Source organism: Bradysia coprophila, unplaced genomic scaffold (genome assembly GCF_014529535.1).
Source record: "Bradysia coprophila strain Holo2 unplaced genomic scaffold, BU_Bcop_v1 contig_324, whole genome shotgun sequence".
Taxonomy (NCBI): domain Eukaryota; kingdom Metazoa; phylum Arthropoda; class Insecta; order Diptera; family Sciaridae; genus Bradysia; species Bradysia coprophila.
The window spans coordinates 2,867,203-2,895,118 of NW_023503584.1; the positions used below are offsets into that span (position 1 = coordinate 2,867,203).

The 27,916-nt window shown below is 33.3% G+C and overlaps 2 protein-coding genes and 1 long non-coding RNA gene across 6 annotated transcripts in view; 1 reads left to right on the forward strand and 2 right to left on the reverse strand.

Moving 5' to 3' along the window:
- The window catches only part of LOC119079460, a 36,455-nt gene extending 32,078 nt beyond the window's left edge, over positions 1–4,377 (reverse strand). The window contains exon 1 of the mRNA XM_037187387.1: positions 3,845–4,377. Coding sequence (XP_037043282.1) covers positions 3,845–3,890 — 46 coding nt within the window. The 5' untranslated portion in view covers positions 3,891–4,377. The remainder of the gene's footprint in view (positions 1–3,844) is intronic.
- A 3,769-nt stretch (positions 4,378–8,146) lies between these two features.
- LOC119079503 (uncharacterized peptidase C1-like protein F26E4.3) overlaps positions 8,147–27,916 on the forward strand; it is a 40,888-nt gene continuing 21,118 nt past the window's right edge. The window contains exons 1-2 of one of the 4 annotated variants that reach the window (XM_037187452.1): positions 8,147–8,282; positions 11,424–11,507. The gene's annotated coding sequence lies outside the window, so the exon portion shown is untranslated. Of the gene's footprint in view, positions 8,316–11,379; positions 11,508–27,916 lie in introns of all 4 variants that reach the window. The other 3 variants (XM_037187455.1, XM_037187454.1, XM_037187456.1) reach the window with 3 other exon arrangements.
- On the reverse strand, positions 15,946–27,582 carry LOC119079559. Its single transcript, XR_005088185.1, has 3 exons — positions 27,398–27,582; positions 16,426–16,429; positions 15,946–15,956 (listed from the first exon to the last, which is right to left on the reverse strand). It is a non-coding gene; the product is annotated as an uncharacterized LOC119079559 (long non-coding RNA).

Sequence of the window (27,916 nt, forward strand, 5' to 3'; positions counted from 1 at the left end):
GATTAAATGAATGAAACTTTATTTACAACTGGAAATCATCAAAACAACTGAAATATTGCAATACCAATTGAGGACAAGTAACTAAAAACTTTGCGTTCAATTACATCTCTTCAGAGCACGTAGTGATCAGCACGTGTGTCTGTTATCGTAATTCGGATTATTTTTTTTCTTTACTTTGAAATTGGGATCTGTAACGACGTTTCTATAGTCCCTGAAGCATCAGTTTTCGTAATAAGCGGCTTACGATATCAAATTTATCGAAATTAAAGCTATTTTAACACTGCGGCCATGTATGTTGGGTTACATAATTTATACATCCGGAATTACTGATCTGATCAACATATTCATAAACTTCATTGTCACCGACAACTTCTCGGTCAACCAAGACTGCACCACATTCACAGTGTGTCAGTAGATTATTATTTTATTAATTTGGACATGTTGTACCAGTACTGTCGAAATAAGGTCTTCAAATGTGTGCTAGTGGACATGTAATTGGTAAGAAAAATTTGTGCACATCTGAGACACGAAGTCAGAATCTTCACGTTGCCGGCTGATGATCTAACCAAGTGCAAAATTTCGCAAAAAAAAATAGTCGTATGAATTTTAATCAGCGGTCATCATGAACAAATACATCCAATGATTCGAGCGATCGACCTTCAATAGAAAAAAATGTGTTTCGAACACAAACTCTTCAACCAACAATTTTTCTGTAAAAAAAAAATCAATGAACCACGACGCGACCAGCTAAAAGCATATCAATTAATAAAATGAACGAGAGAGTACGCGTAACAACTTCAGATTTTCATTAAACAAATCTTGGTGTTTCATTGAATGTGCTTTTACCAGACCCATTCAAATGTACATACCGGAGATTGCGGTCTCTTCAATTGAATCTAGCGAAGTTTTAGTGAAATGTTCCAATGCTTGAATTTATTCGAACGAAATTAAAATCTCGATTTCCCAATATCGAAACGAAATATGGAAAGTTTATTGAATGTAATGACGAAATGGGGAGTTGGAATTGAAATAAGTTCACAACCAACGGTCGAAAGAAAAAATTTCTTTTTTTCGGAAATTTTACACCGAATTCCCCGGTTTCATTGAATCACAAGCAACAACGTAAATATTTAGACAACAATCAATCTTCTTTGCATGTGCATTTCCTGTATTCTTTGTGTATAATAAAATGTTAAACATGTTACCATAATTATTAATGAAACAACACACACACAACATACTTTTCGATTCACATGTTCGAGAAAAAGAAAAATTGATAAAATAAATAAAATTAAAAAAAAAAACGATTCGACTTCGACAATGTGTTACGTGCCTACGATTGAAAATTAAAATATTATATAGAGGTGTATTTTAAACAAACAAGACGGTTGCGTTCGATCCCGTGCATCTAAACGACAATAAAAATGATTTAAAAGAAAAAATACAAAATTTAGTCAAGTATAAATAGACAAACAATAAAATCCATTTTCGAATCAAATTTTAAGATCTCCGGAAACGAACGGAAACAGATTTCGGTTTTGTGAATTTTTAGGAAGTTTACCGATTCAATTTCCATTTAGTACAGTGAAAGGGAGCCAGCAATTGAAATCGAATACACCAGAAAAGTTGAACAAAGGATGCGATTGTTGGTACATTAAGAGGATGTTGCTGTTAAATGGATTATTTCTCACAACTATGCTCAGTTCTGATTTTCTCTAATTTTCGCCCCTTTGAAACAGTATTAAAATTGTACCCATGCGAGATGATACATGCTACACAACCCTCTTACCCTCGCGTTGGTTATAAAATAAGTATTTTCGATGCGAGAATGGATTCGCTGAAAGTTTTGTAGCGAAATCATATCTTTCATGAGTATACTGTTGAAACGACAATTTTATTGGAGCAATAGTCGTAAACAGACCTCCACTACGATACTAAAACGATGGACGAGTTTCGTTCGAAATGTGAATATTTCACGATACGACAAATTGTAACATACAAAGTATTTGTGGAAAAAATGGAACACTAAAATCATTGTACTAGATCGAGATCCATCGAATTTCCGGGTTAGCGGATTTTATTATTTTACCAATTGTAACAGTCTATGAAGAGTAGAAGTTTTGACAAGTTATTTTTAACCGACGTAAAACGAGTCTCTAAGCAAAAACTTATCCTAAGGTATGCCCACAAAATGCATCGATTTATTTGTAGGTTTGTCTGAACTTCGAAACGTACAGTCGCTCATGAGAAAATTGCGAAATGGCAGACCTACAGATTTGATTTTCTACAGTTTTAGGAAAGCTTTTTGATCGAAAAGTCGATACTGCTTAAGACCACCTAACATATACTTATATTATTCGCAGCTCCAAAGGGCCTCAGGCAAGTTTTTGGAGGCTGACAAAATTAGGTCTTTAAAGGGTCGTGCTTTGTAAAAAACAAATTGTCAGTCAAATCTGTTGGATTGAAAAAAAGTTGTGTGTCATCTCCAACAGTTGACGTTCACAACGCAAAAAAAGTAGTAAAACTATTGACAACACTGGTTCGTGTTTAAAACGGAAAGGCTTAAACTTGAGTGGACTTCGGAGCTGTCTTAACTCTTCTTTTTCTTATTCGTTTCAAAGTTCAAAGGTTTACTAGCAAACCATTCATTTTCTTTCTAAACCATTACAAAGAATGAAAATTCATGCCACAAACTCTCATAAAAAAGTACTCAAATTTCGAAATTCCCTGGTTACAACGATTTTTCAATGGATAATGTTTAAGCCAGTAATACTAAGTCCCACCAGACAGACATTAATCAAAAACTATCGCAATTTCAATTTGTAGATAGTGTACCCTATGTTACATTCAACCTTTTATCGTGAAACATTCTTGACCGTCAGATCCTTCACATCGTTAAATTTATATTATTTTTATCAAACGAGTCGCATGTGTCCAAACGGAGGTTCAAACGTTTTATCAAACTCTTACAACAACAAATGGATTCTAAAATAGAAAATGTTCAGCGATGACAAATCACTTTTATCATTAGGAATAAAAATAAATTTGCAAATTCTAAACTGACGACATTAGCATAGCCAAGAAGTGTTAAACAATCTGCGAGAGAGAAGTCAATGTAACCGATAGCTACTGGAAAAGGTTTTTTTTACAGTTGGACTGGTTGAATGAATAATTTAATAGGAATTGTCGCTGAGTTTCAATGTGAATGAAATAAGGAATTGAACAGATGATTCAAGTTCTTGCCATATTTTACTATGGACATAAAAATGACCGATCTTAACGAGGGAAAAGTCTTGCACTTTAACGAAGACAGATAAAACGAAGAAAAAAAAGTTTTTTTTTTCTTCCTCGACTAATCGAAAGACTTAATATTGAAATTTATAATATCACATGAATACATTTATCGGGTTACAGCGACGATAAAAATATCAATTACATCGCATGTGGTGACAAAACTGTATAATATATTCATATGAGTCGGTTTAAGTTGGAAAACTTTTTTTTCCGATTCTCTTTTCATGTGATACGATACGAACAGTTGTAAAATTCAAATGGGAATGTTGTATAAATAGTAAACTCAATCAAAGAATTATTTATAGGATTTTTATTGATATTACCCAGTTGTGTAGTGGGCAGGTAAAAGAGAAAAAATTAATAGAATCGATATCAAAACCATTGGAAATCTGTGTTTTATTTACATTTAGATTCACTTTAAACCTCCATAACATCTCAGAGTCGTGGTGTGAGGTATTACAGAAATAGAAGGCGACGATTCAATATAAGATTCAATCCTCAAAATATCAACAAAAATTATTATTTAAAATTGTCGTCAAAATTGACTTACCAAAAAAATCCTCCCATCGTTCCGACTCGTCAGATTCGATATCCATGCTGTCTTATTTGTAAAATTGATTCCGGATGCGCACAAAATGCAACATATGCAACAGCAGCCACAACAACAACAAAAAGTTCACGCACGGCTAAATCTGTTTACCAAATTTCACTTTTTCACTTATACACTCACTGTTAGCCGTACAAATTGTCATAAACCATTTCACCATCATGTCATAAAATCAATACGCTTAATTACGATATCAAAAACAACCCCACAGCACTGTATACAACACATGATTCCCCCCAAAAAAAAAAATTCATTGCACTCGTTCAAAGGCGTTTTCTATTGAGCAAATGACTTAAAATATCACTTGACGCCATCTTTATAATTGAGAATACAGAAGAAAAAAATAAAACTTCAACTTTGCTGTGGTCTTTGCATATTATATATTGACTTTGGCCATGTGCAACACCTAAATGAAAAACGATATTCACTAGACGACGGCTCAAAAGATACTACTACAGCGCAGAGTTAATACCTTATGCTTGCGATGACGATATGTTTATGTAGAATAAAAATTCAAAAAATAATAACCAGAGATGAACGAAATCATTACAAACTGAATACACTCACGTCTCTTTTATACACAACAACAACGCTATGAATGCTAGGTCTGTATAAAAGAGAATTTGTAAACATTTCATAGTAAACTGTTGGCTTGATCGAAAAAGAGGGAACTCAATATTAACATCTCAATGAACATAAATAAATCAGCACCAACAACGCCACTGGATTTCTTATAGGGATTCGAATCTCCGGAGAGAATGGCAAAGAGAAAGAGAGCCGATTCAGATCACACACACGGTCGGTGTTGGTAAACATGTGCATTCATTTGTTATTTTATCCAATTAAGTGATTCTCTTGCACCACGTGTAGTTTTACTTCCTCATTTATTCGGGTATATTATTGTTAACAGAACAATAACATTTAAATTCGAAATTTTCTACGGTTCGTGTAGTCATCTCATTCATCAATTTATGTCTTCATTTCAGTTGTAAAATATAGTTGTATGAAAGGTCTTGATCTTGTCGCTTAATTAAACTCACAGAATTATGCTTTTCACAACTGATTCCAATTGATGATGAAAGTATATTTATGAATTCGTCTTGTTATTGACTTAAGATGTAGAATGTAGAAATGAGTGACTATGTTTTGAATATGTAAGAAAATTGCCAACGTCTTATCCATTATTGCTGATAATACGTATTATGAATGGTGATCTGTTTATCTGGAATGTCAGCATATCTGTTCTTAATTTTTCCTGTAAATTTTAGAAAAATAAATGTTCGCAATCAATGACTCACATGATTATCAAAAATATTTTAAAATTGAGTACACAGCGAAGGTTCTGTCTCAGAACATTGGCTGTGTCATCTTTGGCAACAGCCAATGGTTTCTGGCTAACGTAGCAAAAACAACAAATAATGAAGTTACAAAGTTTCCTCACTTGCCTCCCTGTAAATGATTCATCACTTAATTGACATAAGCGTTAAAACTCATTCCCCGGGGAGCAGGGCCGTAGCTACTAATGGGCTTAGGCGGGCTGAGCCCGCCCTGAAATCTTGCGAGCTTCTGGAGCTTCTAGAGTTCATCTGGAAATTCTGTTAACTTAAAGACATATCGATTGAAGTTGATGTCTCTCATATGCCTTATGTATTTATCAACCTAATTCTGTTTGTTCATTTGCTGTGTATATCTTCTAAGTTCATAAAAAAAGTCTCGCTGCGCGGCTATTTACATAGTAGAGACTTAAAACAATTTTGAGTTTTAATGCAGGACGCTGTATGAAAAACATTCAAGATGCTCAAAGCGTTTTCTCCTTCAATCTATCCTAATTCCGAATTACCTTTGATGGACGTGTTGAGACAAAAACTTGTTTAGTTGTTTAAACACGAAATTTTTGAAATTTTTCATTTTTGAGTCATCAAGTACTTTTGTTCATCTAAATCCTGATCAAGGTTTGAGGGCTCGGAATCGGGTAAATTCAGGTCAAAAATGAATGCTTTAGGTCTGATCTGCGCTGAAAGCTGAAGGTCATAAAAGATGTTCAGCATTCACTTGGCTCAGTAGCTACATTTTTCGCATTTTGAATTTTAAATGGTCGTCATCAAGTAACCTCAGTGTAGCTACATGAATTTGTTAATGACATTGAACAGCTTTTCTGTACGATTTGCTTTCTCATAAAAAAAGCATTCGTTCTTGAACTACTAAAACCTGATAAGCTTCTAAAGATATCGGATCATGGCAGCGGTTTTCATAGACAAGTTGAGACGGCTGCACCGCTAGAAAATTTTTGGAAGTTTTTTCTCAAAAATTTCATGTTCTTGATTTAAAATATTTCCTCAGCTTTCTGACTTCAAGATCACTGACAAAAAGTAAAAATTTTAGATCAGCCTGTAGTTTCTTGTTTGGAACAAATCGAAGCTATTCAGAGAAATTTGTGTTTCCTTAGTTTCTTCAACCCTTAACAAAGTTCAAAGAAGAGTCGAGAAGAGTACAACTTTTGGCTGGAAGTAATTTTTTTTTTATGAAGCAGTGACTTCAAAAGTTATACTAAAAGACATCACTCTTATTATTTATAATTTTGAACTACATTTAACATACAAGCATGGATTTTAAAAAGGCAGTACGTTTTCGAAATCTAATTTTTTTTGTAGTCAATTCTTTGAGTCTTTCTTAAGGGGATGGCCATTTCTTAAATTTTTAAAATATGAAAGGGCGTTGTTGCAATAGCGAAGTCGGCATCAAATGGTCATCCAAAAGAAATCAAATGAAATTTGAAATTGTCTCTATCATTATTACTGAAAAAAATTCGCTCGCTCCGCTCGCGTTGTCACAACTAACTAATACTTTACACAATCTAGTTTTAGTAAACACAAACAAAAATAGTATAATAAATTACGGCAATCGTTTTAACATCTACTTCTGCACAATAAACGTAAAGCTTTTTATAAAGTTTCAATCTAAGGGCTTGAGCCCGCCCTGAAAATCTTGTCTAGCTACGGCCCTGCCGGGGAGTAGGGAGTAAAATAACCTAGGTAATAGTTTGAAACTTTGTATTTTCCCTTGTGTGCCTTCGTCTCTCCAAACATCGCACACATATTACTCATTTACATAGGCTCTGCTGTAATCTACTATTACGTAAATTGTTTAGAGACATTGTAATTTTGAGTTCTCACTTGTTTAAATAAATATGGGTAGGCAAGAACAAAATTTACTATCGTCATTTGTTGGAAAATTAATCGATCTTTTTATGTGATTTCAGAATTTTCTCTGAACTTTCTGCATATCACCAGGTTCTCATTCCACATACCACTCATTTAGTGTCAGCAGGTAAGATAAACATTTACGTAAGATAAAAAATGGGTAACAAACCAAACGAAACTTGAATAGAAAAGTGAAGTCTTAAACCTTGAAAAACTTTTTACGTAGATTGGTTCTGAGCCGCACTACGCATAATGCAACTTCAAACTTTGTCATGAACTTCTGATCTTTGTTTTGCGGTCAATCCATAGATGTCGCATGACATCATAATTTTCCAAATAGAAAAAGACGTTGAGAAAATTGTTTTTTGAATTTATCGAAATAAAAGCTGGCTGTAAGTATACAGATCAAAGGGAACAATTATATTTTCGAGATCACTTTGGCTGGATGAAATTCTAAGAAAGTTTTTGCAATGAATTTGTTCGGGTCACTTATTGTAAAAAACAAACTGGAGAAAATTGGAGAAAATTGGAGAAAATTGTAGAAAATGAAGAAAACCGATAAAGTCACCAACTAGGTTAACCAGAGTAATATGAGTCAGTATAATAGTACACTGTGTTTTATACAGGTAGTCTGGGTAATATTTTATTTTATGGCTGTAACGCTTTCACCTTCTTCTAAAACTTCGTTTAGTGCAAGTGATTATAGTCGCACACTCTTGAAGATCAATTTGATTTTCCATTTCAAACATTTTCTAAACAAATTTCCATTTCATTCGTTTAAATGTTTAATTGTATCATGTCAAACAATGAAAATTGTCTGTCTATAAAGCTATTTATATATATCATACAACAATGTGTTGCAACCGAATTGACACCTCAATATATACTCTCTCGCGTACTCATAGAATTCAGTTAACAGATAGCTGAATGTTGATTATTTGGTTTGGTTGTACGTAACATTGTGTATATATGTACACAAGTATATATATTGTAAACATATATATCTAGCATTGTGTTGATGGGTTTTGAAGTCAAAAGCGCGATTTTTTTTTTGTACAATAAGTGTTTCGTTGCTGACTGTTTGAATATACTCAATCAGTTGAACCAAGAACATCAAAGCTATAACACTGTGCTCCTGTGAAGTCCTCTCTGCATTAAAATTTTGTCTCTCAATATATGAGGTGTGTGTATTCAAGAAGTGATAACTTGTTGAGGTAGCAAATTTTCGCACATAAAAAAATTTCTTTCCGGTAGTTTTGTTAAATTTTAATATTCGAAATTTTGCTAAATAATTATATTTTTGAGTGTCATAATTTTGATCAAATACGACATTAGTTTCGGCTTGTGATATGTGACTGTTTCGGTGGCTTAAAGAATTTATTTGGTTTAAATCTGCGATGGAACGGAATTTATTATAGCGACGAATACAATTATTGTGAAATTGTAATATCGGCGCTTTCCTTATCAGTTGTTTATTGTTGAAATTGAAGTTTTTTTTTATCATTTCATTTTTTTTAATTGATTGAAAGAATATAACTTTCGTTCTATTTGTTGAGATTATTCGAAGGCATACACAGGCATACACGTTTGAAATTCACACGGGCGTTATGACTACATCTATTTTCGGTTTTGCTAACGATATTCACATCTGATAAAAGCAACGACTACGCTAAATTGAAAATTGTTGATGCAAACTGTGACTGGTGATAAGTTCTTCGTATTTGTTTTCTCTGTATCGAGTTACAATTTTATATTTTTCTTGAAATTTAAGTGCAATTGTACCTATTTTAGAAATGCTTCACTCATGAAAAAAGAGAACATGCAAAATTTACCAGGTTTGGAATGAAAAAACGAATAGAAAAACACGGAGTGACTTAGAAATTCAGATTTTCTGGTCTCAGAAATGTTTTCAAGATCCTTAAATGTGCAAATCCAACACAGGCAATGCCCATTTCTCCCATATCTAAATAAAACTCTCGAAACTATAGTATCTTTAGGGAGTTTCTGTAAAACGTCTTCCAGGGCTTCCTAAAGGAACTTATATCATAACCTTTCAGAGTCTACATAAAAGTCTATTTTTAGGAATTGCATCACTAAAAATTCTTTTTAAAAAATTATAATTTTTTAAATGTCTAAATTACTGAATTTTTTAAGAAATTTATGGAATTCCTAAAAATAGGCGCTGGTCGACAAGCACATACGCCATTTAAATAGCTACCGAATCTATTACTTGATCTGATCAACGCTTTTCCAACTCAGACTAAACTTTAAATCTATTACTTCATTTACTTAAACATTTGTTTTGTTGTATATAAGATGACTTTGCTCATTGTTTATTTTTGTTGTCGTTACCAGATTATGTAGGCGTTTTTATATTAAATATTCTCCATGAGCTTCAAAGCAGGAAAACAATCTGGAATTTCAAACGAAATTTGTGCACATTTTATTTTCGCTACAAAATTTATTCAGACATTCCCCATTTGATACTCTAATTACTTCATTCCATTTGTAAAACAATTTCGCTTACGTTTTCCATTCCATTGATAAAATCAATTTCAATTAAATTTCTTACATATCCAACCATCATCACACAGTAAGCGATATCGAAATGATACGAATATCCCCAACCATAACATTTATACATTCGAGAAGTTATTGGAATCAATTTTCTTATAATATTAGAAATTATCGTAAATACCCGTGCACTTTCTGTGTAGAAATTTCCAACTTCCCAAGTTTTCGATAAACAAACACTTAATCTGCTTTAATCGCGTTAACGACTGACGATCGACAATGAATTTATTGTTTGTTCGTTTTATAAATGAAAAATCAAAATTGTGCAACATTATACGAGGTATATTATAAATACAAGAACGTGTAACCGTTTGAACCTGATGAAATCAGAGAAGAATTTTGTTATGCGTAATCTAGGATTTTGTAAATCGAATATTATGTTGGGCAACGGAGAAAATGTTTATTTTACGCTTTTTAAATTTGAGTTTAGAATTTCCACCATTAATTTTTATGCAGACCAGTAAGTTTTTGGTAAGTTAGGTCCGTGTTGGTTTTTTAAGAATTCAGTACAAAGGCACTATCAAAGCAAAAAAAAATATTTGTTTATGCTTTGCAGGTGTCTGGAACGGAAACATGCCTTGCAGCCATTAGTAATTAATATTTTTAGAAAATTTCATCAAGAAAAGAAATCGTAGAAAGTCCTGTTTTGTGTCCATATTAGTACATATTAGCTCCACACCCACAGCATTATATCTAGTGTATATTTCAGCCGTCACATTCACATCCAGATTTTTTTCAAAATGAGGAAGTTGAACGAATTTAAAAATGTTTAATTTGAACAGTCGACGTCAGTGAAATATAGACAGGAGTTTGCTTCAGCTGTTTTTCAGTTGATTCACTCAACCAACAAAAGTCTGTACGGGTGAAATAGTTACACGCGTGGCATTGGTAAATTTGTATAAAAACGTTCGATTAGTTGCGTTTGTATGGGACCAGCTAAAAAACAGCTGAAGTAAATTCCTGTTTAAATTTAACTGACGGTTACTGTATCTGACTGGTTAGACATCATTTCGCACCGACACACTCAATTTATCATCGTTCTACGTCTGGATCTCTCTATTAAAGAAAGACAACATCTTCGCTAGTGCAGCGATTGACTTTTTTTCAACCTTTTTCTTTGGAGTTATGTTACATTTTCTGATTAAAAACCTATTTTCTCGAATATCTTCGGAACGATTTAACCGATTTTGCACATCATTAAAATTAGCCAATCAAATTAGAACATCAGCGACAAAAAAAAAACGATTTTTCGAAATCATTTTAGAATGGGTGATGGAGACCTCAAAAATATACCTGATGGTTTATACCTTTGAAATGTAGAACAATGATCGACTCTAAAACAGAGCGACCTCAATTTTACCTTCCTTTTCCTCGCGTCACACTTGAGACAACTTAAACACAGTTTGATTTTTAGAACCTTTTTTTGTATACAGAAAACATCTCCGACAATAAAAACAGCTTCTGCATATAACACAAAACAAGAAAACAAATATATTAACCTCGCATACACTCATATAACAATGTTACGGTCAAGTTAATCTTTTTTAATGTCCCATTAAACGTATAAAGTTGTCATATTGGTAAAATTTATATTCGTATACCTATACTGATTAGCCGAAAAAGCACATCGCAATAAATTCTAACAGCACACTCTATGCCCGGTCATATCACTCGAAATTCATGTGAATTTGATTAAATCTTAAGGTGATAAAACAACGTGAATTAATAATAAATCGAATTGTTTAAAGACGCCAAAATCGCTGAATCGAATTATTCATCTCCGGTTTAAAATATTTGATAAAAATACAAATATTCGAAGGACAGTATTGACGGTGAGTACCAAAACAATATCTATTAATTAAATTTATTCGACTCTTCATTGTAAATTTATAAATGCGATATAATGTTCCTTGAACGATGTAAATATCAAGAAAAACAAAACAATTGGTTCATTACCACAAACAGTTGGTTTGCACCAATTTCTTCGGTTCTGTATGCGTTGAAAAATTATCTCAGCTAGGAATTTTTTTTTGGATTCGCTTCTATACAAACCGAAAATAGTTTTTGCATGCATGCAGAGAGTTTAAATAAATATTTCTGCTAAAAATACAACCAAAAAATAACATTCATTCGGTGCAAGATAAATATCCTTGGCCGATCCATTTTAGCTTATGACCGAATCATCCGCTGATTCAGTTCAATTTTAAAGAAGAAGAAAAATTTCCTACATTTTACTCTATTGTCTTCGCGTCGAGTGGATGATGACGCTACACGAAAATATTTTTCACACCTCTGATAAATGATAAACTCACAAATCTCGCTCGAATTGCATGATTTCATCGTTATTTATTGTCGCTATTATGGATGGAAGTTGTTTTTTGTACGCGGAATAATTAAGCACTCAATATAATCTTGAAATTAATAGATTTGTGACGCGATTCATTAAGAAATAGAAAAGCTGTCATGGATGTTTTTTTTCTACATATTCTAACAGATGACTACAGGGTTCACTGTGTTATGAATGCTGCATAATTGTTTCTGTTAATTTATATGGAAATTACAAATGGAAAGTAGGTTGCGTTGTTGCAGAGTAAATATTTCTAAGATTTGCTGTAAATGAGGCGAAGTAGTGTGTCTGTAGCGCACAAATTATATTTTTAATTCTTAAATACTAAAGGGCATTCAGTACTTTTATTGATACTCGCTAAAACACATTTTTTTAAACAATAAAGACTTTCAACCCGAACCGATACTAGTTCTAGAACCTCATGTGTTGAAAGTAAAAAGATTCTTTCGAATGTATTTTCTGACCCAAATCTGTAATAGCTGTTCATATAAACGGCATCTCAATTCTCTCGAACAAGAATTTGATTTTATTTGTTTGTTTAAGAGCCTTTTACGGCCAATAACAGTCAAGTACAGTCTGGACCACGCCTCGAAGTATGCAAGTGTACTCGATACTTTCTGAGGAATTCATCTTACTTGGGCTACGTCATACGAGTCATTCAGTATGTTCATCGTTGCAGCCACCAAACACACTGCAACTACTCAAATTATGAATTTTGAGTGAACTTTGGGACGCTATCAATCCGATATAATTGCTAGAAAAATTCTAAAAAACATAGCTAACGCCGACCCGTACGAAACACCTATTCGTATCAAAAGCCTTTAATGTGAAACTCTTCATTTCTCTTACTTCATTTTCTTCTCTGCTGAAAAACTATTCTTCCTTTTAAATCACTTACATTATCCACTCTTTGCCTTGTTTTCATATACAATTAATTTGCCGGAGGCAATATAGACAGCCCCGTACGAAGTCAAATTTCATAAATTCCTATTTAAACAGCTATATAACGCTATATTTAACTATATTTCACTATAAATAAACATTTCACAGAGGAATATGCTATTATATAGCTCTATATGCCTGTATATAGCTCAATATAACACACATAACAAATTATTTCCATGTTAACAGAAACTCTCTAAGCATCATTTTTCCCACTTTATATCACTTTTAATAAAATCCAATATGGCCGCCGGCAGCCATTTTGTTAGGAAACCGAAAATAGTACCGACGCTTTACATTCGTTAATACCTTTCAAACAAAAAAAAATCATAAAATTCGGTCAAAATTTACTCGAGATATTGACAAAATACTCCACGTTCACTGTACTTCCGAGTAGCCAGATAAGAGCTCACTCCAAGAGACCTAGCTCACGCTCCGGAGAACATAATTTCATAAATTTTTTTTCCCTGATTAGTACGGTCAATACCTATCTAATAAAGCTAAAACAGACGAAATATGTTCAAATGTGGCCGACCTACAAGCAAAAACTGCTTGCCGCCCTGTGCCTGTTCCACACCAAGGGGTCTAACTCACGAGTCGGTCATCCGATTTACATAAACTTTTTTTTTGTCGATCGGTATTGTAAATACCTTTTATTTGACGTATCACTTACAAGTTTAACGTTTAAATGTCCGGAGATATCTTCGAAAAACCGTAAAGCACTTATTGGGCCACAGCTCGGGAGGGGTCGATCCAAAATCACTCGTCTTCGAACTTAGCCTGTCTTTTGACATTACCAAACGGGAAAAAAAAGAATTTTCAAAATCGGATGCGTTTTACTCAAGTTATCGTGCAGACAGACAGACGGACAGACGGACAGACGGACAGACAGACGGACAGACGGACAGACGGACAGACGGACATTTTTAGCCCCGTACGAAGTACGAAGGGGCTTATAGGATTACGATGCCGTGTGTAATTGATGGAATTCGAAGCAGACGGTAAGGGCAAAGTGTTTGCCTATGTTCATAGATGACGAATCAGCAATAAAAATTTGGGCCGTCTGTCCGTCTGTCCGTCTGTCCGTCTGTCCGTCTGTCCATCTGTCCGTCTGTCCGTCTGTCCGTCTGTCCGTCTGTCCGTCACGTCAATATCTTGAGTAAATCAAATCCGATTTCAAAATTTTTTTTTTTCCCTGAAAGATAGTCAAAATAGTGAGGCTAAGTTCGAAGATGGGCATATTCGGGTCGGCCCTTCGTGAGTTAGGGCCACCTAAGTGATTTAAGGTCTTTTGGTGATATTTATGGCAAAATAAACAATGGAAATGTAAATGACACGGCAAATGATAGGTATTGTCAATACCAATCCAGGAAAAAAAAGTTTTTTAAAATCGGGTGAGTGGACCGTGAATTAGGGCCTTAGAAGTGAAAAGCTACTAGGGCCCTATGTGTATTTTACATAGAACTCGAGCAAATTTCATCCGTTTTTCGTAATTTTTGTGTCATTTTAAAGGTAATCAAAGGCCGAATAGAATGTTGTATAAAAAAAATTAAATTTGGGTCCTCGGACTAAGGCCGCTACTAGGGCCCTATGCGTATTTTACATACAACTCGAGTAAATTTCATCCGTTTTTCGTAATTTTTGTTTCATTTGAAAGATAATCGAACACCGAATAGAATGTTGGTGAAAAAAAAATTAAATTTGGGTCCTTGGACTAAGGCCGTTACTAGGGCCCTATGTGTATTTTACATATAACTCGAGCAAATTTCATTCGTTTTTCGTAATTTTTGTGTCATTTGGAAGGTAATCGAAGGCCGAATAGAATGTTGTATATAAAAAAAAAATTTGGGTCCTCGGACTAAGGCCGCTACTAGGGCCCTATGCGTATTTTACATACAACTCGAGTAAATTTCATCCGTTTTTCGTAATTTTTGTTTCATTTGAAAGATAATCGAACACCGAATAGAATGTTGGTGAAAAAAAAATTAAATTTGGGTCCTTGGACTAAGGCCGTTACTGGGGCCCTATGTGTATTTTACATATAACTCGAGCAAATTTCATCCGTTTTTCGTAATTTTTGTTTCATTTGGAAGGTAATCAAAGGCCGAATAGAATGTTGTTGAAAAAAAATTAAATTTGGGTCCTCGGACTAAGGCCGCTACTAGGGCCCTATGTGTATTTTACATATAACTCGAGCAAATTTCATCCGTTTTTCGTATTTTTTGTTTCATTTGGAAGGTAATCAAAGGCCGAATAGAATGTTGTTGAAAAAAAATTAAATTTGGGTCCTCGGACTAAGGCCGCTACTAGGGCCCTATGTGTATTTTACATATAACTCGAGCAAATTTCATCCGTTTTTCGTATTTTTTGTTTCATTTGGAAGGTAATCAAAGGCCGAATAGAATGTAGTTGAAAAAAAAATAGATTTGGATCCTAGGACTGAGGCCGATACTAGGCCCTATGTGTATTTATACTCAATAAATTAAAATTTTAGGGCTACTTGAAATTTTTTATTTATTTGAAAGGAACGTCGTACGGGGCTTCGTAATTGCGCTATGCGCAATTTCTAAGATGTACACATTACATAATAATTTTACTTTAACTACTTTAACCGGCGCATAGGCTTACGGTCAAAGTAGGGTGACAGACGCACTAGGGTCACGTACGCAATAGATATACGGGTTTGTACGGGGCTCAGTCGCAGCAAACGCTCCGACTGTTCTGATGGCTCGTTTTTTCGCGGATTTGGCATCTCTAGACAACCACAATAGGTTTCCCCTTACTCAGGGAGTCCAATTCGACGTGTTACAAACGTATGCGTAAACCTATAAGACCCCAGTACTTCGTACGGGTCTAAAAATGGGTGACACAGGAATCGAACCCCCTCTTAGAAGGAAGACTGGTACCCGAAAGAACAAGGATTCCTCAAATTGAGGAATTTGTAAGAATTTTGAGTAATATTTTGGATTTAAAACGGCAATGATAATATGCCCTGATATTTATTAAAAAAATCTCCAAACAACCGTTAAGTTAAACTACGAACATTTATTTTGAAAGAATTTTAAACTTAGTTAAAAAAAAACTCCAAAAATTTTATGAGCTTTTTCTTCAGTATAGTGCAATATGACCTATACGTAGTACCGTTGAAAAAGAGATTAAAAATTTTGCTGAACCGATGCAAAGCTACATTCACATACCTATGTAACTTATATACAGTCGAGGAATAAAATAGAATGAAAAAGAATGCGTGCGAAAATTTCGAAGATTTTATGGATCAATTTAATGTCTTTGCTAATTAAAGTTATGGCTTTTTTTAGAGTTCATAAAAGATTATTGTCTCAATTCGAGTCTAAATTACATGCTGCATTCATAGACAGTTTTGGATAATTATGTAAAATGATAATCAAAAGAACAAAATTTGGTCCTAATAGCTTCGTCATTTTTTAATTGAAATTTTGCACAGCACTCCACTTCGTGTCATTCATTTCATCATCATTTTATGAAGGACCCGTTTTGTACAGTTTATTTATAATGAATGAAATTTATATGTATTCAAAAACCGCAGAGGTGGTTGCTTCATTAAAATGTAACAATGAATTCATTATAATTGCTCTTTTATTGTATATTTAATTGTTGACTGTTGTCTGATTTTTGAGATAATTTTTTTTATTGTTTTAAATAGTTTGTCGCATTAACAATCTGGTGTGTTAATAATTGAGATAGAAATTTGGTCGTGCGTTTTGCCAAACCAATATTCTAACATTAGAACATGTTCGTCTAACAATGCCAGTTTAATCAGTCCTTATGTCCTTATAGATTCAAAGAATAGATGAATGATCATAATCAACAGATGAGACTTTGATATCTTAGCATATAATCGATCATTGCCAATCTAGATCAAAAGTTGTATGAAAGACACTCTACCCTGACAAGGCCTTTTTTAAGGAATTAAAATTCAAAAATTTCACAAAAATTCTTTAAAATTCAAAATAGTTCGTTACTTTAGGTCTTATAAAACGGCATCCATAAGTAATCAGCTACTGCTGAAAAAGTCCTCAAAAAATTTTACTCACCCTGGGGAATGAGTAATTCCTTCATTGACATGAGCGTTAAAACTCACTTCCCGGGACTTAGTAAGTAAAATAACTTACGTCGTTGTTTGCAACTTTGTATTTTGCCTTGGTGATTGTAGCCCTCGTCTTCGGTGCTGCAGTCCTCACACTTGGCTTCCAAACAGGGACGTAATTCAACATAACCTCTTTAGAATCCCTGAGTCGTTGAATTTTAAAGAAACAGCTCAGCATAGATGGTGTCACAAAAAAGTTTTAGCTTTCATGGCCCTGTGTTCTACATTACAAAAAAATGCAAAGGTTAGGGGTACGGTAATTCGGGAGCATAGTGATGTCATTCAGATCTAATTTGATGAATGAATGGTTAGAGTAACTCTTTACCACCTCACTTTTTACAGTGAACTATTAATAGAAATGAACAATCATGACAGTGACTAGACTATAACGAACAAAAGCGTAGAATTCCTTCGCGTAAAAAAAACTTTGTTAATCAATTGACTTGTTTTATTCTAAACGTTTTTAAACAAAACAAATGTTCTAGAGTGTGGCGCAAGTGCATAAATGTTTATTATTTCTGCTTAATTTGTTTGGACAATCGATTGATTAAGTTGACAGTGTTACGATAACCAATGTTGTATATTTAATAACAACCTCTTCAGTTTCTGAACAGACAGAAGCACAGAAAAAACAACAACACGTTAACACGTACAGACCGTCAATTAAATCAGCAAATTAAATTCCGATTACCATTATTAATCTTCATCATAGTATTTAACATTCGCAAGAAAAAAATTTAAAATTAAAAACGAAATATATTAAGTTGCATTCAATGACTCATTTCGTTATAAATAGGCAATTTTTTTAGTGCATACATAATACGGATAATATATCGACAAAATTGAATATTTATTTAACATTTTGAAAGTCAACAAGATATGCGGTTGTCTATTCAGATTATATGTGGAAAAAAAATAACACAACACCCATTGTTAGAACACTCCATCTAATTATTTAAGTGGTTTTAGATGCTTTTCGAACCTATAATCGCTTAAAATAGTTTGGATTAATACAGAATTAGGAAGTTTGCGGAACTTTGCGCAAACAACGTAATGTGGAACAGACATGTGAGCCGCTCTTGCCTTTATTGAGAAATAACAATTTAGATGTCAAACGAGCGAAGAGAGTGTGACAATTTCGTCGAACACTCACTTTTTCGTGGAGCATTTCAATGTAAATCCTTTTTGTCGATATTGCTAAGAAGTACATCAATATACCACGAAATAAATGCATGAGAAAGTGGACGTTATGCGACGGAAATGTATAACAAAATTTTATGCAACTCGATGACAAATGAATTTTTAGACTCACGAGTAACAATTTACACTTCTATCGTCTAAAAATGCATTTCTCCCTCTAACTATTATCTTCAAAGCCCTAGTATGTTAATAATATAGATTTACACTCTTAAAAAATGTGTGCTGCTGTCATTTTTGGGTGCTGATTAGCATTAGAAGGTATGTCACCTCTCGAGTATAACTCTGGTTATTTAAGGCATGAAAAGTTGAAAAGTTCAATTTTCGTGTGAAGTTTGTTGATACGAGGCGAAGCCGAGGTCAATATGCACAAGAAAGCGAGACTTTTCATTTGTAAACCGAGTTCTTTAATGGATTTTACATGCTCTGATTTCCGAAACCAAATCACTTGTTTTCCCAATAATGTAATAAGCAATTTTCGACCCTAAGGAAATCAAAAGCATTGTCCAAGGGCCCTCTCAATAGAACAAACTGACAAATTAAAATGAAAAATCATAGAGTGTGTGTGTGACAGCTTCGTGTACAGACTGGGACTCTTAATGTCAAAACTGTCAAAATAAGCAAAGTTGACGTTTTCGTGTTAGTGGTGTGTGCATTGTACACTGTGCAATATAATTTTTCAATGAATTTCGGGTCATAATTCCTTTAGGCAGTATATGGCATTGTCTCTGTCCAATGACTTCTTTTTAAAATTTATTTTAAAAAGAACACATTTCGCTCCAGCCGCCTTCGCCAAAGTTTTTCAATAATGTTATGATTTCTTTTTTGCAATTTTCATCGAAAACTAAGTTTATCTATCTCGGCTCTAACATTTTCAGCCGCCCCCTACAATTTTACAGGTCTGACGTAAATATAGCAGACAGAAAAACAAGGATATAAATAAGCGAGAACACGCTAATAATTGATAAGTTTAAGTCACACCATTGCAGACATGCTTTTATCCAACATTATCGAATTAGACCCAGACACAAGATTTGAAGAGAGAGAAAAATCAGGTGGCAGAAATTTATATATCGAAAATGTGATAATTGAGGTTATAATAGTATATATATATGTGCCGAACAATTCAATTATCAATATTCTATTAATAATAGAATTTTTTCCATTCTATTGATGAAGGTCACTGCTATTTATTGTATAATGTATGATGTTAATCATATGTACACTGTTTGAAGATCAATAGAGCGACGACGGGTTGTGTTTATTTTGAGTAAAAATAAATTGAAAAGAATTTTTGATGAAAGCAAAAAGCTGTTTTAAAATGATTATCTGAAGTAGGTTATAGAATAATCGCAATTTTGGGGCCATTTAGAAATTGGAAAATGTATTTATAAAAAGTTCACACTAAATTACGTCAGTCAATCAATTTATTTTTCAGTCGGTCGGCGCATAGTAAATACATTCCATCGGAATTTTGAGCAACCACCACACATCAAATTAAATCGGTTCTAATAGACATTGAAACGTCTTAGCGCTGAAATGCAAATAAATATTCAACTTGCACTGTCCAAAAAAAAACTATCGTAAACAAAAACCTGTTCTCGTTCTGTATTCACTAATGGATAGCAAAATGTCTTTGGTCGTATTTATGTTCATAATCTTTCAAGACACAGTGTCTCATCTCTCTCTGTGGTGCCGTCGTATCTTTTCATTAATTTTGACAATAATCGACGAACAAATCGTTTTCATTTTACGATCATTGGGTTCACTATCGATTTGTTTGATCAACAATCTGTTCGCACCTTTTATTTCGTCCAATTATACAAACGACGTGCTCACAATTTAGTAGGATTCATTCTTTGCATTAATTAGTATCGTGTTATCAGCGCTATAAATGGAAAGGTATTCTGAAACCGAAATGTTATCTACCGTAATCAGAGCTAATGATTTTATTGGGGCATAGAAGTAAGCACGATGTAAATACGGAAATTTATTGCAATTAATTGTTAAATTGCAAGGCTTGACCTGACAGAAAAATGAAAAATTGATTCTCATTCAAGCTCTGACTTGGGAAAATCTAGTAAAATGTAAGCAAATTTACCCAAAAATAGTCTGCATAAAATACCGAATCGATTAAACTAAATAATTTCATCCGTTCCTCTTAATAACATTGGTAGACTACGTATTGCTTTGGAGATTTTTTATTTCAATGAGTGTGTCTTTTGCAATTCGAGTCAAAGGCGATCACACAAGACAAAATACAAATCTCTTAGACAATTCTGTGATTAACAAGTTTGGGGCGGTGCAGTTGCATTAGTAAATTGCCAATATAATCGAATCTACTACTTCCCTCGGAGAAAACGTTTTTCATTAGTGTCTCGTACATTATCTTCTAATTCTTTAGTTGAAGTCCTACAATAAGAGAACATTCACATAGCTCATCGCCTTTTTTTGTCCTAAACGACGAACAGATGAACTAGATATTTGATTTTTCAATAAGGCATCGTTTTGACTGAAATATACCCTTTTAAATGTCGTCTGGTGTGGTAACTTGCATACTGACAACATTAATATATATTACACACTTGTCACGAAGAAGTCGAGGCTTGCCGAGACTGATAGTGACAAGTGTGTACTCTATTTTATCACATAAGCGAAAACGAGACAACAACATAGACCTGAAGTGTAATTTTTGAATTAAACTTCTAGGTAAGTAATTTTGACATCCGAACACCGCGCGTATGTGATAAATTACTTTTTAGTTCATGTGTTAGCCACGCCGCCGACAAAATACATGATAACATTATTGAAGTACTAGATTTCGTTTCAATTTTGTTCAAGTATTTAGATCAAAAGAAGTAAAAGATTCAATATTTTGATAATAGGCTTGCTGTCTGTGAAAGGATAAGAATTTTCTTGAATTAGACGCCTTTAATTAACTTAATTATGATTTCTGTAAGAATTTCTGCGGATCCGGAGATGCGCTAAAATGGAATTCTTCCTATTTAGACTTTCGTGATATAAGAAATGTCTCAAATCCAGAATTGAACCATTTAAAATGTATCATCAAATCACAACGCAGTGTTTTATATGATAAGATGGAAACTAAAAAAAAACCATATCGCACAACACAATAGAAACTGGAGATCAGCTACTCAAAACAAACACACCATCCAACAAATTTATATCTCATATTACTTGATGAAACTTAATCAGAATGTAATATGGCAGAATTTTAAGTCTCAACACTTTTTTTTATTTGCTGATATAATCAAGAATGTAAATTTAATGTTCCAAAAAGTTATGGAGATAAATTTAAGAGCAAACAGAGATCAATTTAAATCAATTTAAATTCCTGCATATTTGTAAGTATCATAAAAAAGTCATGTTTTTTAGGCAAATTTGAAAGATGTGCAAGAGCAATGGGGAAACATTATAATAATTAATGTGTTCATCAGACCGTTAGGTTAGTATTAGGTTGAAACTTTTTTTTATTATTCGGCTGCCAGGTTATAAACTGTCTCATATCCACAAATCAAATATGAAGGCCACTGTTATGAGTTAATTCAAATGTTTACATTAAAACTGCGTGAAAATATTTTGATTCCAATTAGTGGTATGTGCTATCGTAATTATGTTGAGCGATAAATTTTGGTTCAATGCTATTTTACTGGATCCATTCAACATTGTAATCGCTTTTAAATATGATGAGTGTCTGTTCAATAGATACATTGTTTTTTATCAATTTCCTATCTGCGCGTTTTATTTTTCTCAGTCATGGATTAGTAACTGTACAAACTACGACAATTCCATTTTTTTTTTCAATTCATTTGCGACGACTAAACTGCGCTATCGATAAGACACAATTTCTATCGTTATTAATATACAACATAAAAACATATTTCATGGATGATATGCTACAAAATGCGAGCGTATCAAAATGATATACTCATTTCAAAAGATAAAAGTAGAGGAAACGGAGGAAGATTTCGAGTTGAGATTTTTTCAAGACAGAATTGCCATTAGGCATAAAGATTTTGTGGATGAGATATATACAAATGTATGAGGTAACTGTTGTATAGGTAATTGATAGGTTTCATGAATATACCCATTTTTATTGTGTAATTATATATGTTGATATGATATGATATGACAAGCCATTGTAAAAGAAGACGAAAAACATTTGAGAAATTAATAATAATTGCTGGTAGTATGTCAAGAGTGTAATGATTGATGTCTGCGTATTGAATGTGTGGCATTTGTGAGGATGGAATTGTTGAAGTAGATGGACAGGGGAATTAGCAGTTCGTATACGCCAACTTGATATAACAGATTTATCCGTGGAAATGCTGAAATTCGTAATCAAATTCAACCGATTTTACAATCTAAAATTGTAACGAAGTACTGACTGCATACTATATACAATCTGTTAGAAACAAACATCGGTCTTTTCCATAACTGCGTTATCCTAAGCTTGTCATTTATCTCTTTTGTTATCAAAATTGTTTATTCCTTCTAAGTAATACCATCTGTTGATCATATTACAACCTCCCCCCCAAATAAACGTCTAGTAATTCGATTAGCGTTTACTTCAGTAAACAAAGCTCTGATCGTATGGACTGTAGCGTTTACAATGATCAAAAACTACATTTTTTTTAGTACAGATTGGCATCTTGCTGTTCGATTAGTCAGCTAAAATAATTTGAGAATGAGAGCGCTAATCATGCATCATCTAACTCTGCAAAATGTTATTTCACTAATTTGTTGTCTTATCGCAGCGTCTGAGTCAAAAGTCATTATAAGCGGAAAATTGGTGATTAACATTTGTCAGATAAGGGGCTGTGTTGTGTATACATAAATTACGCACAACATTTTGGACAGGGGGCGAGAAGGATTTCGTACGAACCATTTTTTGTTGTTGAAAAATCGTACAATTGGTGTACATCTCTTAACTGACACACCATCTGAAATTGGAATACTTATCGAATCTAGTACTTCTATTGATCGAAGTATTGTCGACAGATCAAATCTTTTACTTCATCATAAGTCTAAATATGAATTGTACTATATACGGACACATGCAACACAGATCATCGCTTGTTATCGCTTCGATCAGATGATAGTGAAAACTCCATTTCCCGTGCTATAGTGATATAAGTTATTTTACAACTGACGTCCTGTCTTGTTTCATTGCCTTCGGAACTCTCACACTTTGCAAAATAAAAAATTTCCAGACTAAGGACTTGTAGTCTCCGAATGTATTGGATGGCAATTGTTGTTTGTTTCATTGTAAGTGGCGGAACATGGGGAATTCAAAATCAAGAGAAGGGAAATAATGGATTCACTCAATCTCAAATGTGTTTGAGCTTGTTACTCTGAGATGAATAAATTTTGTAGAATTCGCATTGTCTAAAATCAATTACCATTCTTAACGGCAAGCGCATGTAAATTATTAATGTGAAATGTTTGTTATGTCCATTTTTTATCTATCAACCGTATATCATCGATAAACAATGTAATGGGTGTGTGAGCTAATTGTTTTCTAAATTAAATCACAAGGTTTAATTACACATTCAAAAAGGAAAATTAAATTTGTTTAAAAAAAAATTGTTAAACAAGAAACATCGATTTGCAAAGTTTAAAAAATTACCTTACTGAAATTGGTAATTTCAATGTGACTAACATAATGAAGGATTGTAGTTGGAAAATTATCAGGTACGAGGCGAGACTGTAGCTAATTGAAAGCATTCAAATTTATTGATTAATTAGAAGAAAAAAACGGAAAAAAAATGTTGTCACAAAATTCATTTAAAAAATGCACACCCTTTTTACTCCTTCCTTTTGTAGTGAACCATTTTTTTTGTGTTTTTCAATTAATTTATTCAAATGTTTGAAATTACAAATATACCTCTTGCATGTTTTGCCGTACAGTAGAGAGTAAGCTTGCAGACACTCGTAATGGAAGTGGACATGTTTATTTAAAATTCGTTCAGCCCCACCGTGGTAATGTCTACAACGTCATCTACACCCCAAGCCGTGGCTTAACCGATTAATGTCTACAACGTCATCTACACCCCAAGCCGATTAAAAATATGGCTTGACTCTCCACTCTGATGTGAATATATCTGTAATAAAATTACACGATCGCATTTAAATGTATTAGGGGAAGGAGTAGAAGCACTGTTTTAAAATAAAAGGAGAATGAAAGAAGAGCGGATCTTTAATAGTAAGGAGTGATAGTTGTTCTGAAAAAGAATTTAAGGATTGTGGAAGGAGTGTGCTTAACTGATTTGTACACTGCGGGAAAGTTGTGGAATCATTTTCTTTTTGTCTAGGGTGATTGCTAATTGCAGCGACTGTGTGGTGTATACTGTGTCTCCCTGTATAATTAACGTTCTTTCATCACACCAGTGCTGAATAAAGCAATCTTGTGCAACTTGATACATAGACTTCTATGATACCTATCGATATGTGCTTCTAATGCGCAGGCGTTTGGCAATTTTGACTGAAATCAAATTTTAAATATTTGATCAGAAAATATGGAGAAACACCAACAGAGAAACGGTGGTTCTTTCCACTTTAATGAAACTTTTTCTTTAATCTTTGTCGCACATTTGCATTAATTTGCATCACTTTTTTGTTAAAAGTCATTTGGTCTTTGTATAGAATTGAGTCTGGTGCCACTGTGTGTAAAAGTACCACGTTCTTCGCATTCTGTTACTGTTTCCTACACTAAATTATACAATCCTTCACTTTTATTCAACATTTGCGATGATAACAATTTGTAGGTTCAAATAAAACGTTTGTTTGTGTACAGTCAGAATTTTCAGCATGAGTTTCCTTCAGCTGTTTTCACCTGATCCACGCATACAATCCAAACGTGTTTAATGGTTGAAACTGTTAGACGCGCATGGCTGAAGCTGAAGCAACCAAGGTTCTGAACTTTGGAAGCAACTTCATGGTGAAATTTCACTCCCTCTGAGTCAGATGCTCTGACTGTAATTTATAAGACCAAATCTGGCGGGTATGAATGTTGAATTAATAATTTATTTCCAGAAATTAATCGTTTGTTTAAATAAAGATCGACGGAGACAAAAGAGTCGTTAGATTTCACAAAGTTTTTTGGCATTAACCTTCGTCGGTCCCATATTTAATTCAATTTCTATTCAATTAATTTTAATTCATTTCAATTAATTAACGCTACTTATAACATCTAAGTTTTTGCGATTTCGAATTTTATTTAATTAAAAAAATTTAAAACAAACAACACCGACAAGAACCTCAACTTTTTATGTAACAAAATTTTAGGCGCCATCATTCAATTCAAATTCTCCGTTCAATTTTTAACACTTAGATCATTCATCGACAAAAACCAAATTCAATTAAGCAAAAAATTACCGAATTTTTTTCCGATCGTAAATTTTATTGCAAAACTATTTGAAATTAATGATTCGCTTTGTTATTTATGTGAGATGCATCACTTTCGATCACTTTTATTATCGCGGTATCGCGACGAGACATCTAAAAACTATTTAAATATCAGTCAATTGATTGATAAGGTTAAGAAATTCAAGTGGACGAAATCGAAAATCACTTCACCAAATCTTATCAGAAGCTCTGCGTTTTTTTTTTTTTGAATGGGCTAATAGAAGTTAGTTTACAAGGTTAGCCGAATAATTTAAAATTTAAAGAATTTCTAATCAAAATTTTATAGTTTATGAAGTCATTGTTTTACGATCGATTTTAACGATTTTTTTTTTCTTTCAATTAAATTTGGCACATGACGATATGACAAAAAAATAGATATTCCTACAATGTACTGAATATGGTTATGTGACATCTTTAACCAGATAGCATTTTAATTCAAGTGTCAATTAACTAAGATTTTATTAGCAATTTCTGATAATTCATTGATGAGCTGGATATCAATTAGAATTACGTTTATCGATGGTGTATGCTCGCATATATGCAAATTTCGTCTTATAAAATTGAAAATTGAAAAATTTATTTACATTGGAGGTGATTTATATTTTAATTTCATACTTACCATCAAGGTAATGATTCTTTTGATTAATAAATTTTTGTGTACATGTTTTTGTAGGCTAACAACTTTGTTTGGTGTGCTTTACTCCATTCATCACGTATGGTTGTGTTATACATTTCGTTTGTTGCGAGATATATTTCTGAATTAAAAATTCAATTATTTTATGATAAATTGGATAATGGAAGTGCGGTGATATAATTTCAATTGTTAAATAAAATTAATTTCGAAAAAAAAAAATGTCAATGCGAAGACAAACGGCGTGCTTTGCTTCAAGTGTGTTTAAATTTGCAAAGGACGAAAATGTTTCCATTGTTTCGAAACATTTAATTTTTTTACGACACAAGCTTGTGGTTTTGTTTACACATTACCGCTGTGAAGAGAATTAACTACTTGTGTGATTACATAAAACAAATCGTCTTATCGAGGTAACGTTTCACTTTGTAAATAAAAACACGAAAAAATTATTTTTGTCAGAATTTCCATTTAAAATCGAACAATTTAAGTTCGAAGAAATTTTATTTGCATTTCATCAACGCCCTTCAAGCAAAAGTGATCATAGTGGTCAGCTGCAGAAAGTACTCTATTTTACATGAAAATATTTTTATAGTGTTTTACAGTTATGTGACACACTGTTAAGACTCAGAGTATTTAGAGTACCACTCATGCTTGAAGTGCGTTGATTTTATAAATCAATCAATCAACGCTCTTCAAGCAAAAGTGCTTCAAGTGACAGCTGTCAAATACAGTACTATTTTTTTACAGTGGCAAAAAACACTGTCCCGTTTAGTACTATCAATAGAGTACCATTTACACTGGAGTGCGAGACCCTTTATGTATACCTGACAATTTAAAAGTTTATATATTTCTCTACTGTAAAGCGCACTTTACGGTAGAGCAAGCCAACTTTCAGACGCTCGATATATAAAACTATTTATGCTACACTAACTGTAAAATGGTATTCTCGTTGTTGATGTCGTAAGTTAGGTTCTTCGTCTCCATTTTACAGTTCTAGTAGCATAACAGTTATTTATGTAATAAGAATCGGCTTCGCCTCGGATTGGCATACAACGTTTTATGCAATGAAGAAAATCGAATAAATACCGAAGATAATCTTAGTGTGACTTCAGTACCACGTGGCTTTTATCCCACTAGTGCGATAAAACCACTTGCAAATCCTTTATCACACTAGTGCGATAAAATACGTTCATACGACATTGCACACAGGGGGCGTAAGTTACAAATATCATCACTGAATTGTATAAACATCGATTAAAGGTTTAAGTTTTCAGTACGAGAGTCATTTCAATCTATAATCACGAAGGCAGTGGCGCTTAAAGTTTCTGTTGGCGCCTCCATGAAGACAATTTTTTGTGTACTAAGAATTGATATGTTGCATGTTGCAGTTATACAATGTGCTAGACTCAAAGAAATTTGCATGCTTTTAGTTTTCACCCTACCAAATAACGCTCAAGTGCGATGATTCTTCTTCTAGCTAGACCAAGTTTATCATATTTGTTACAGTGCTGTTCAACAGTTACTTGTTCACAGTCAGAGCCACACATAGAAAATCAAAACTGTTTTATAC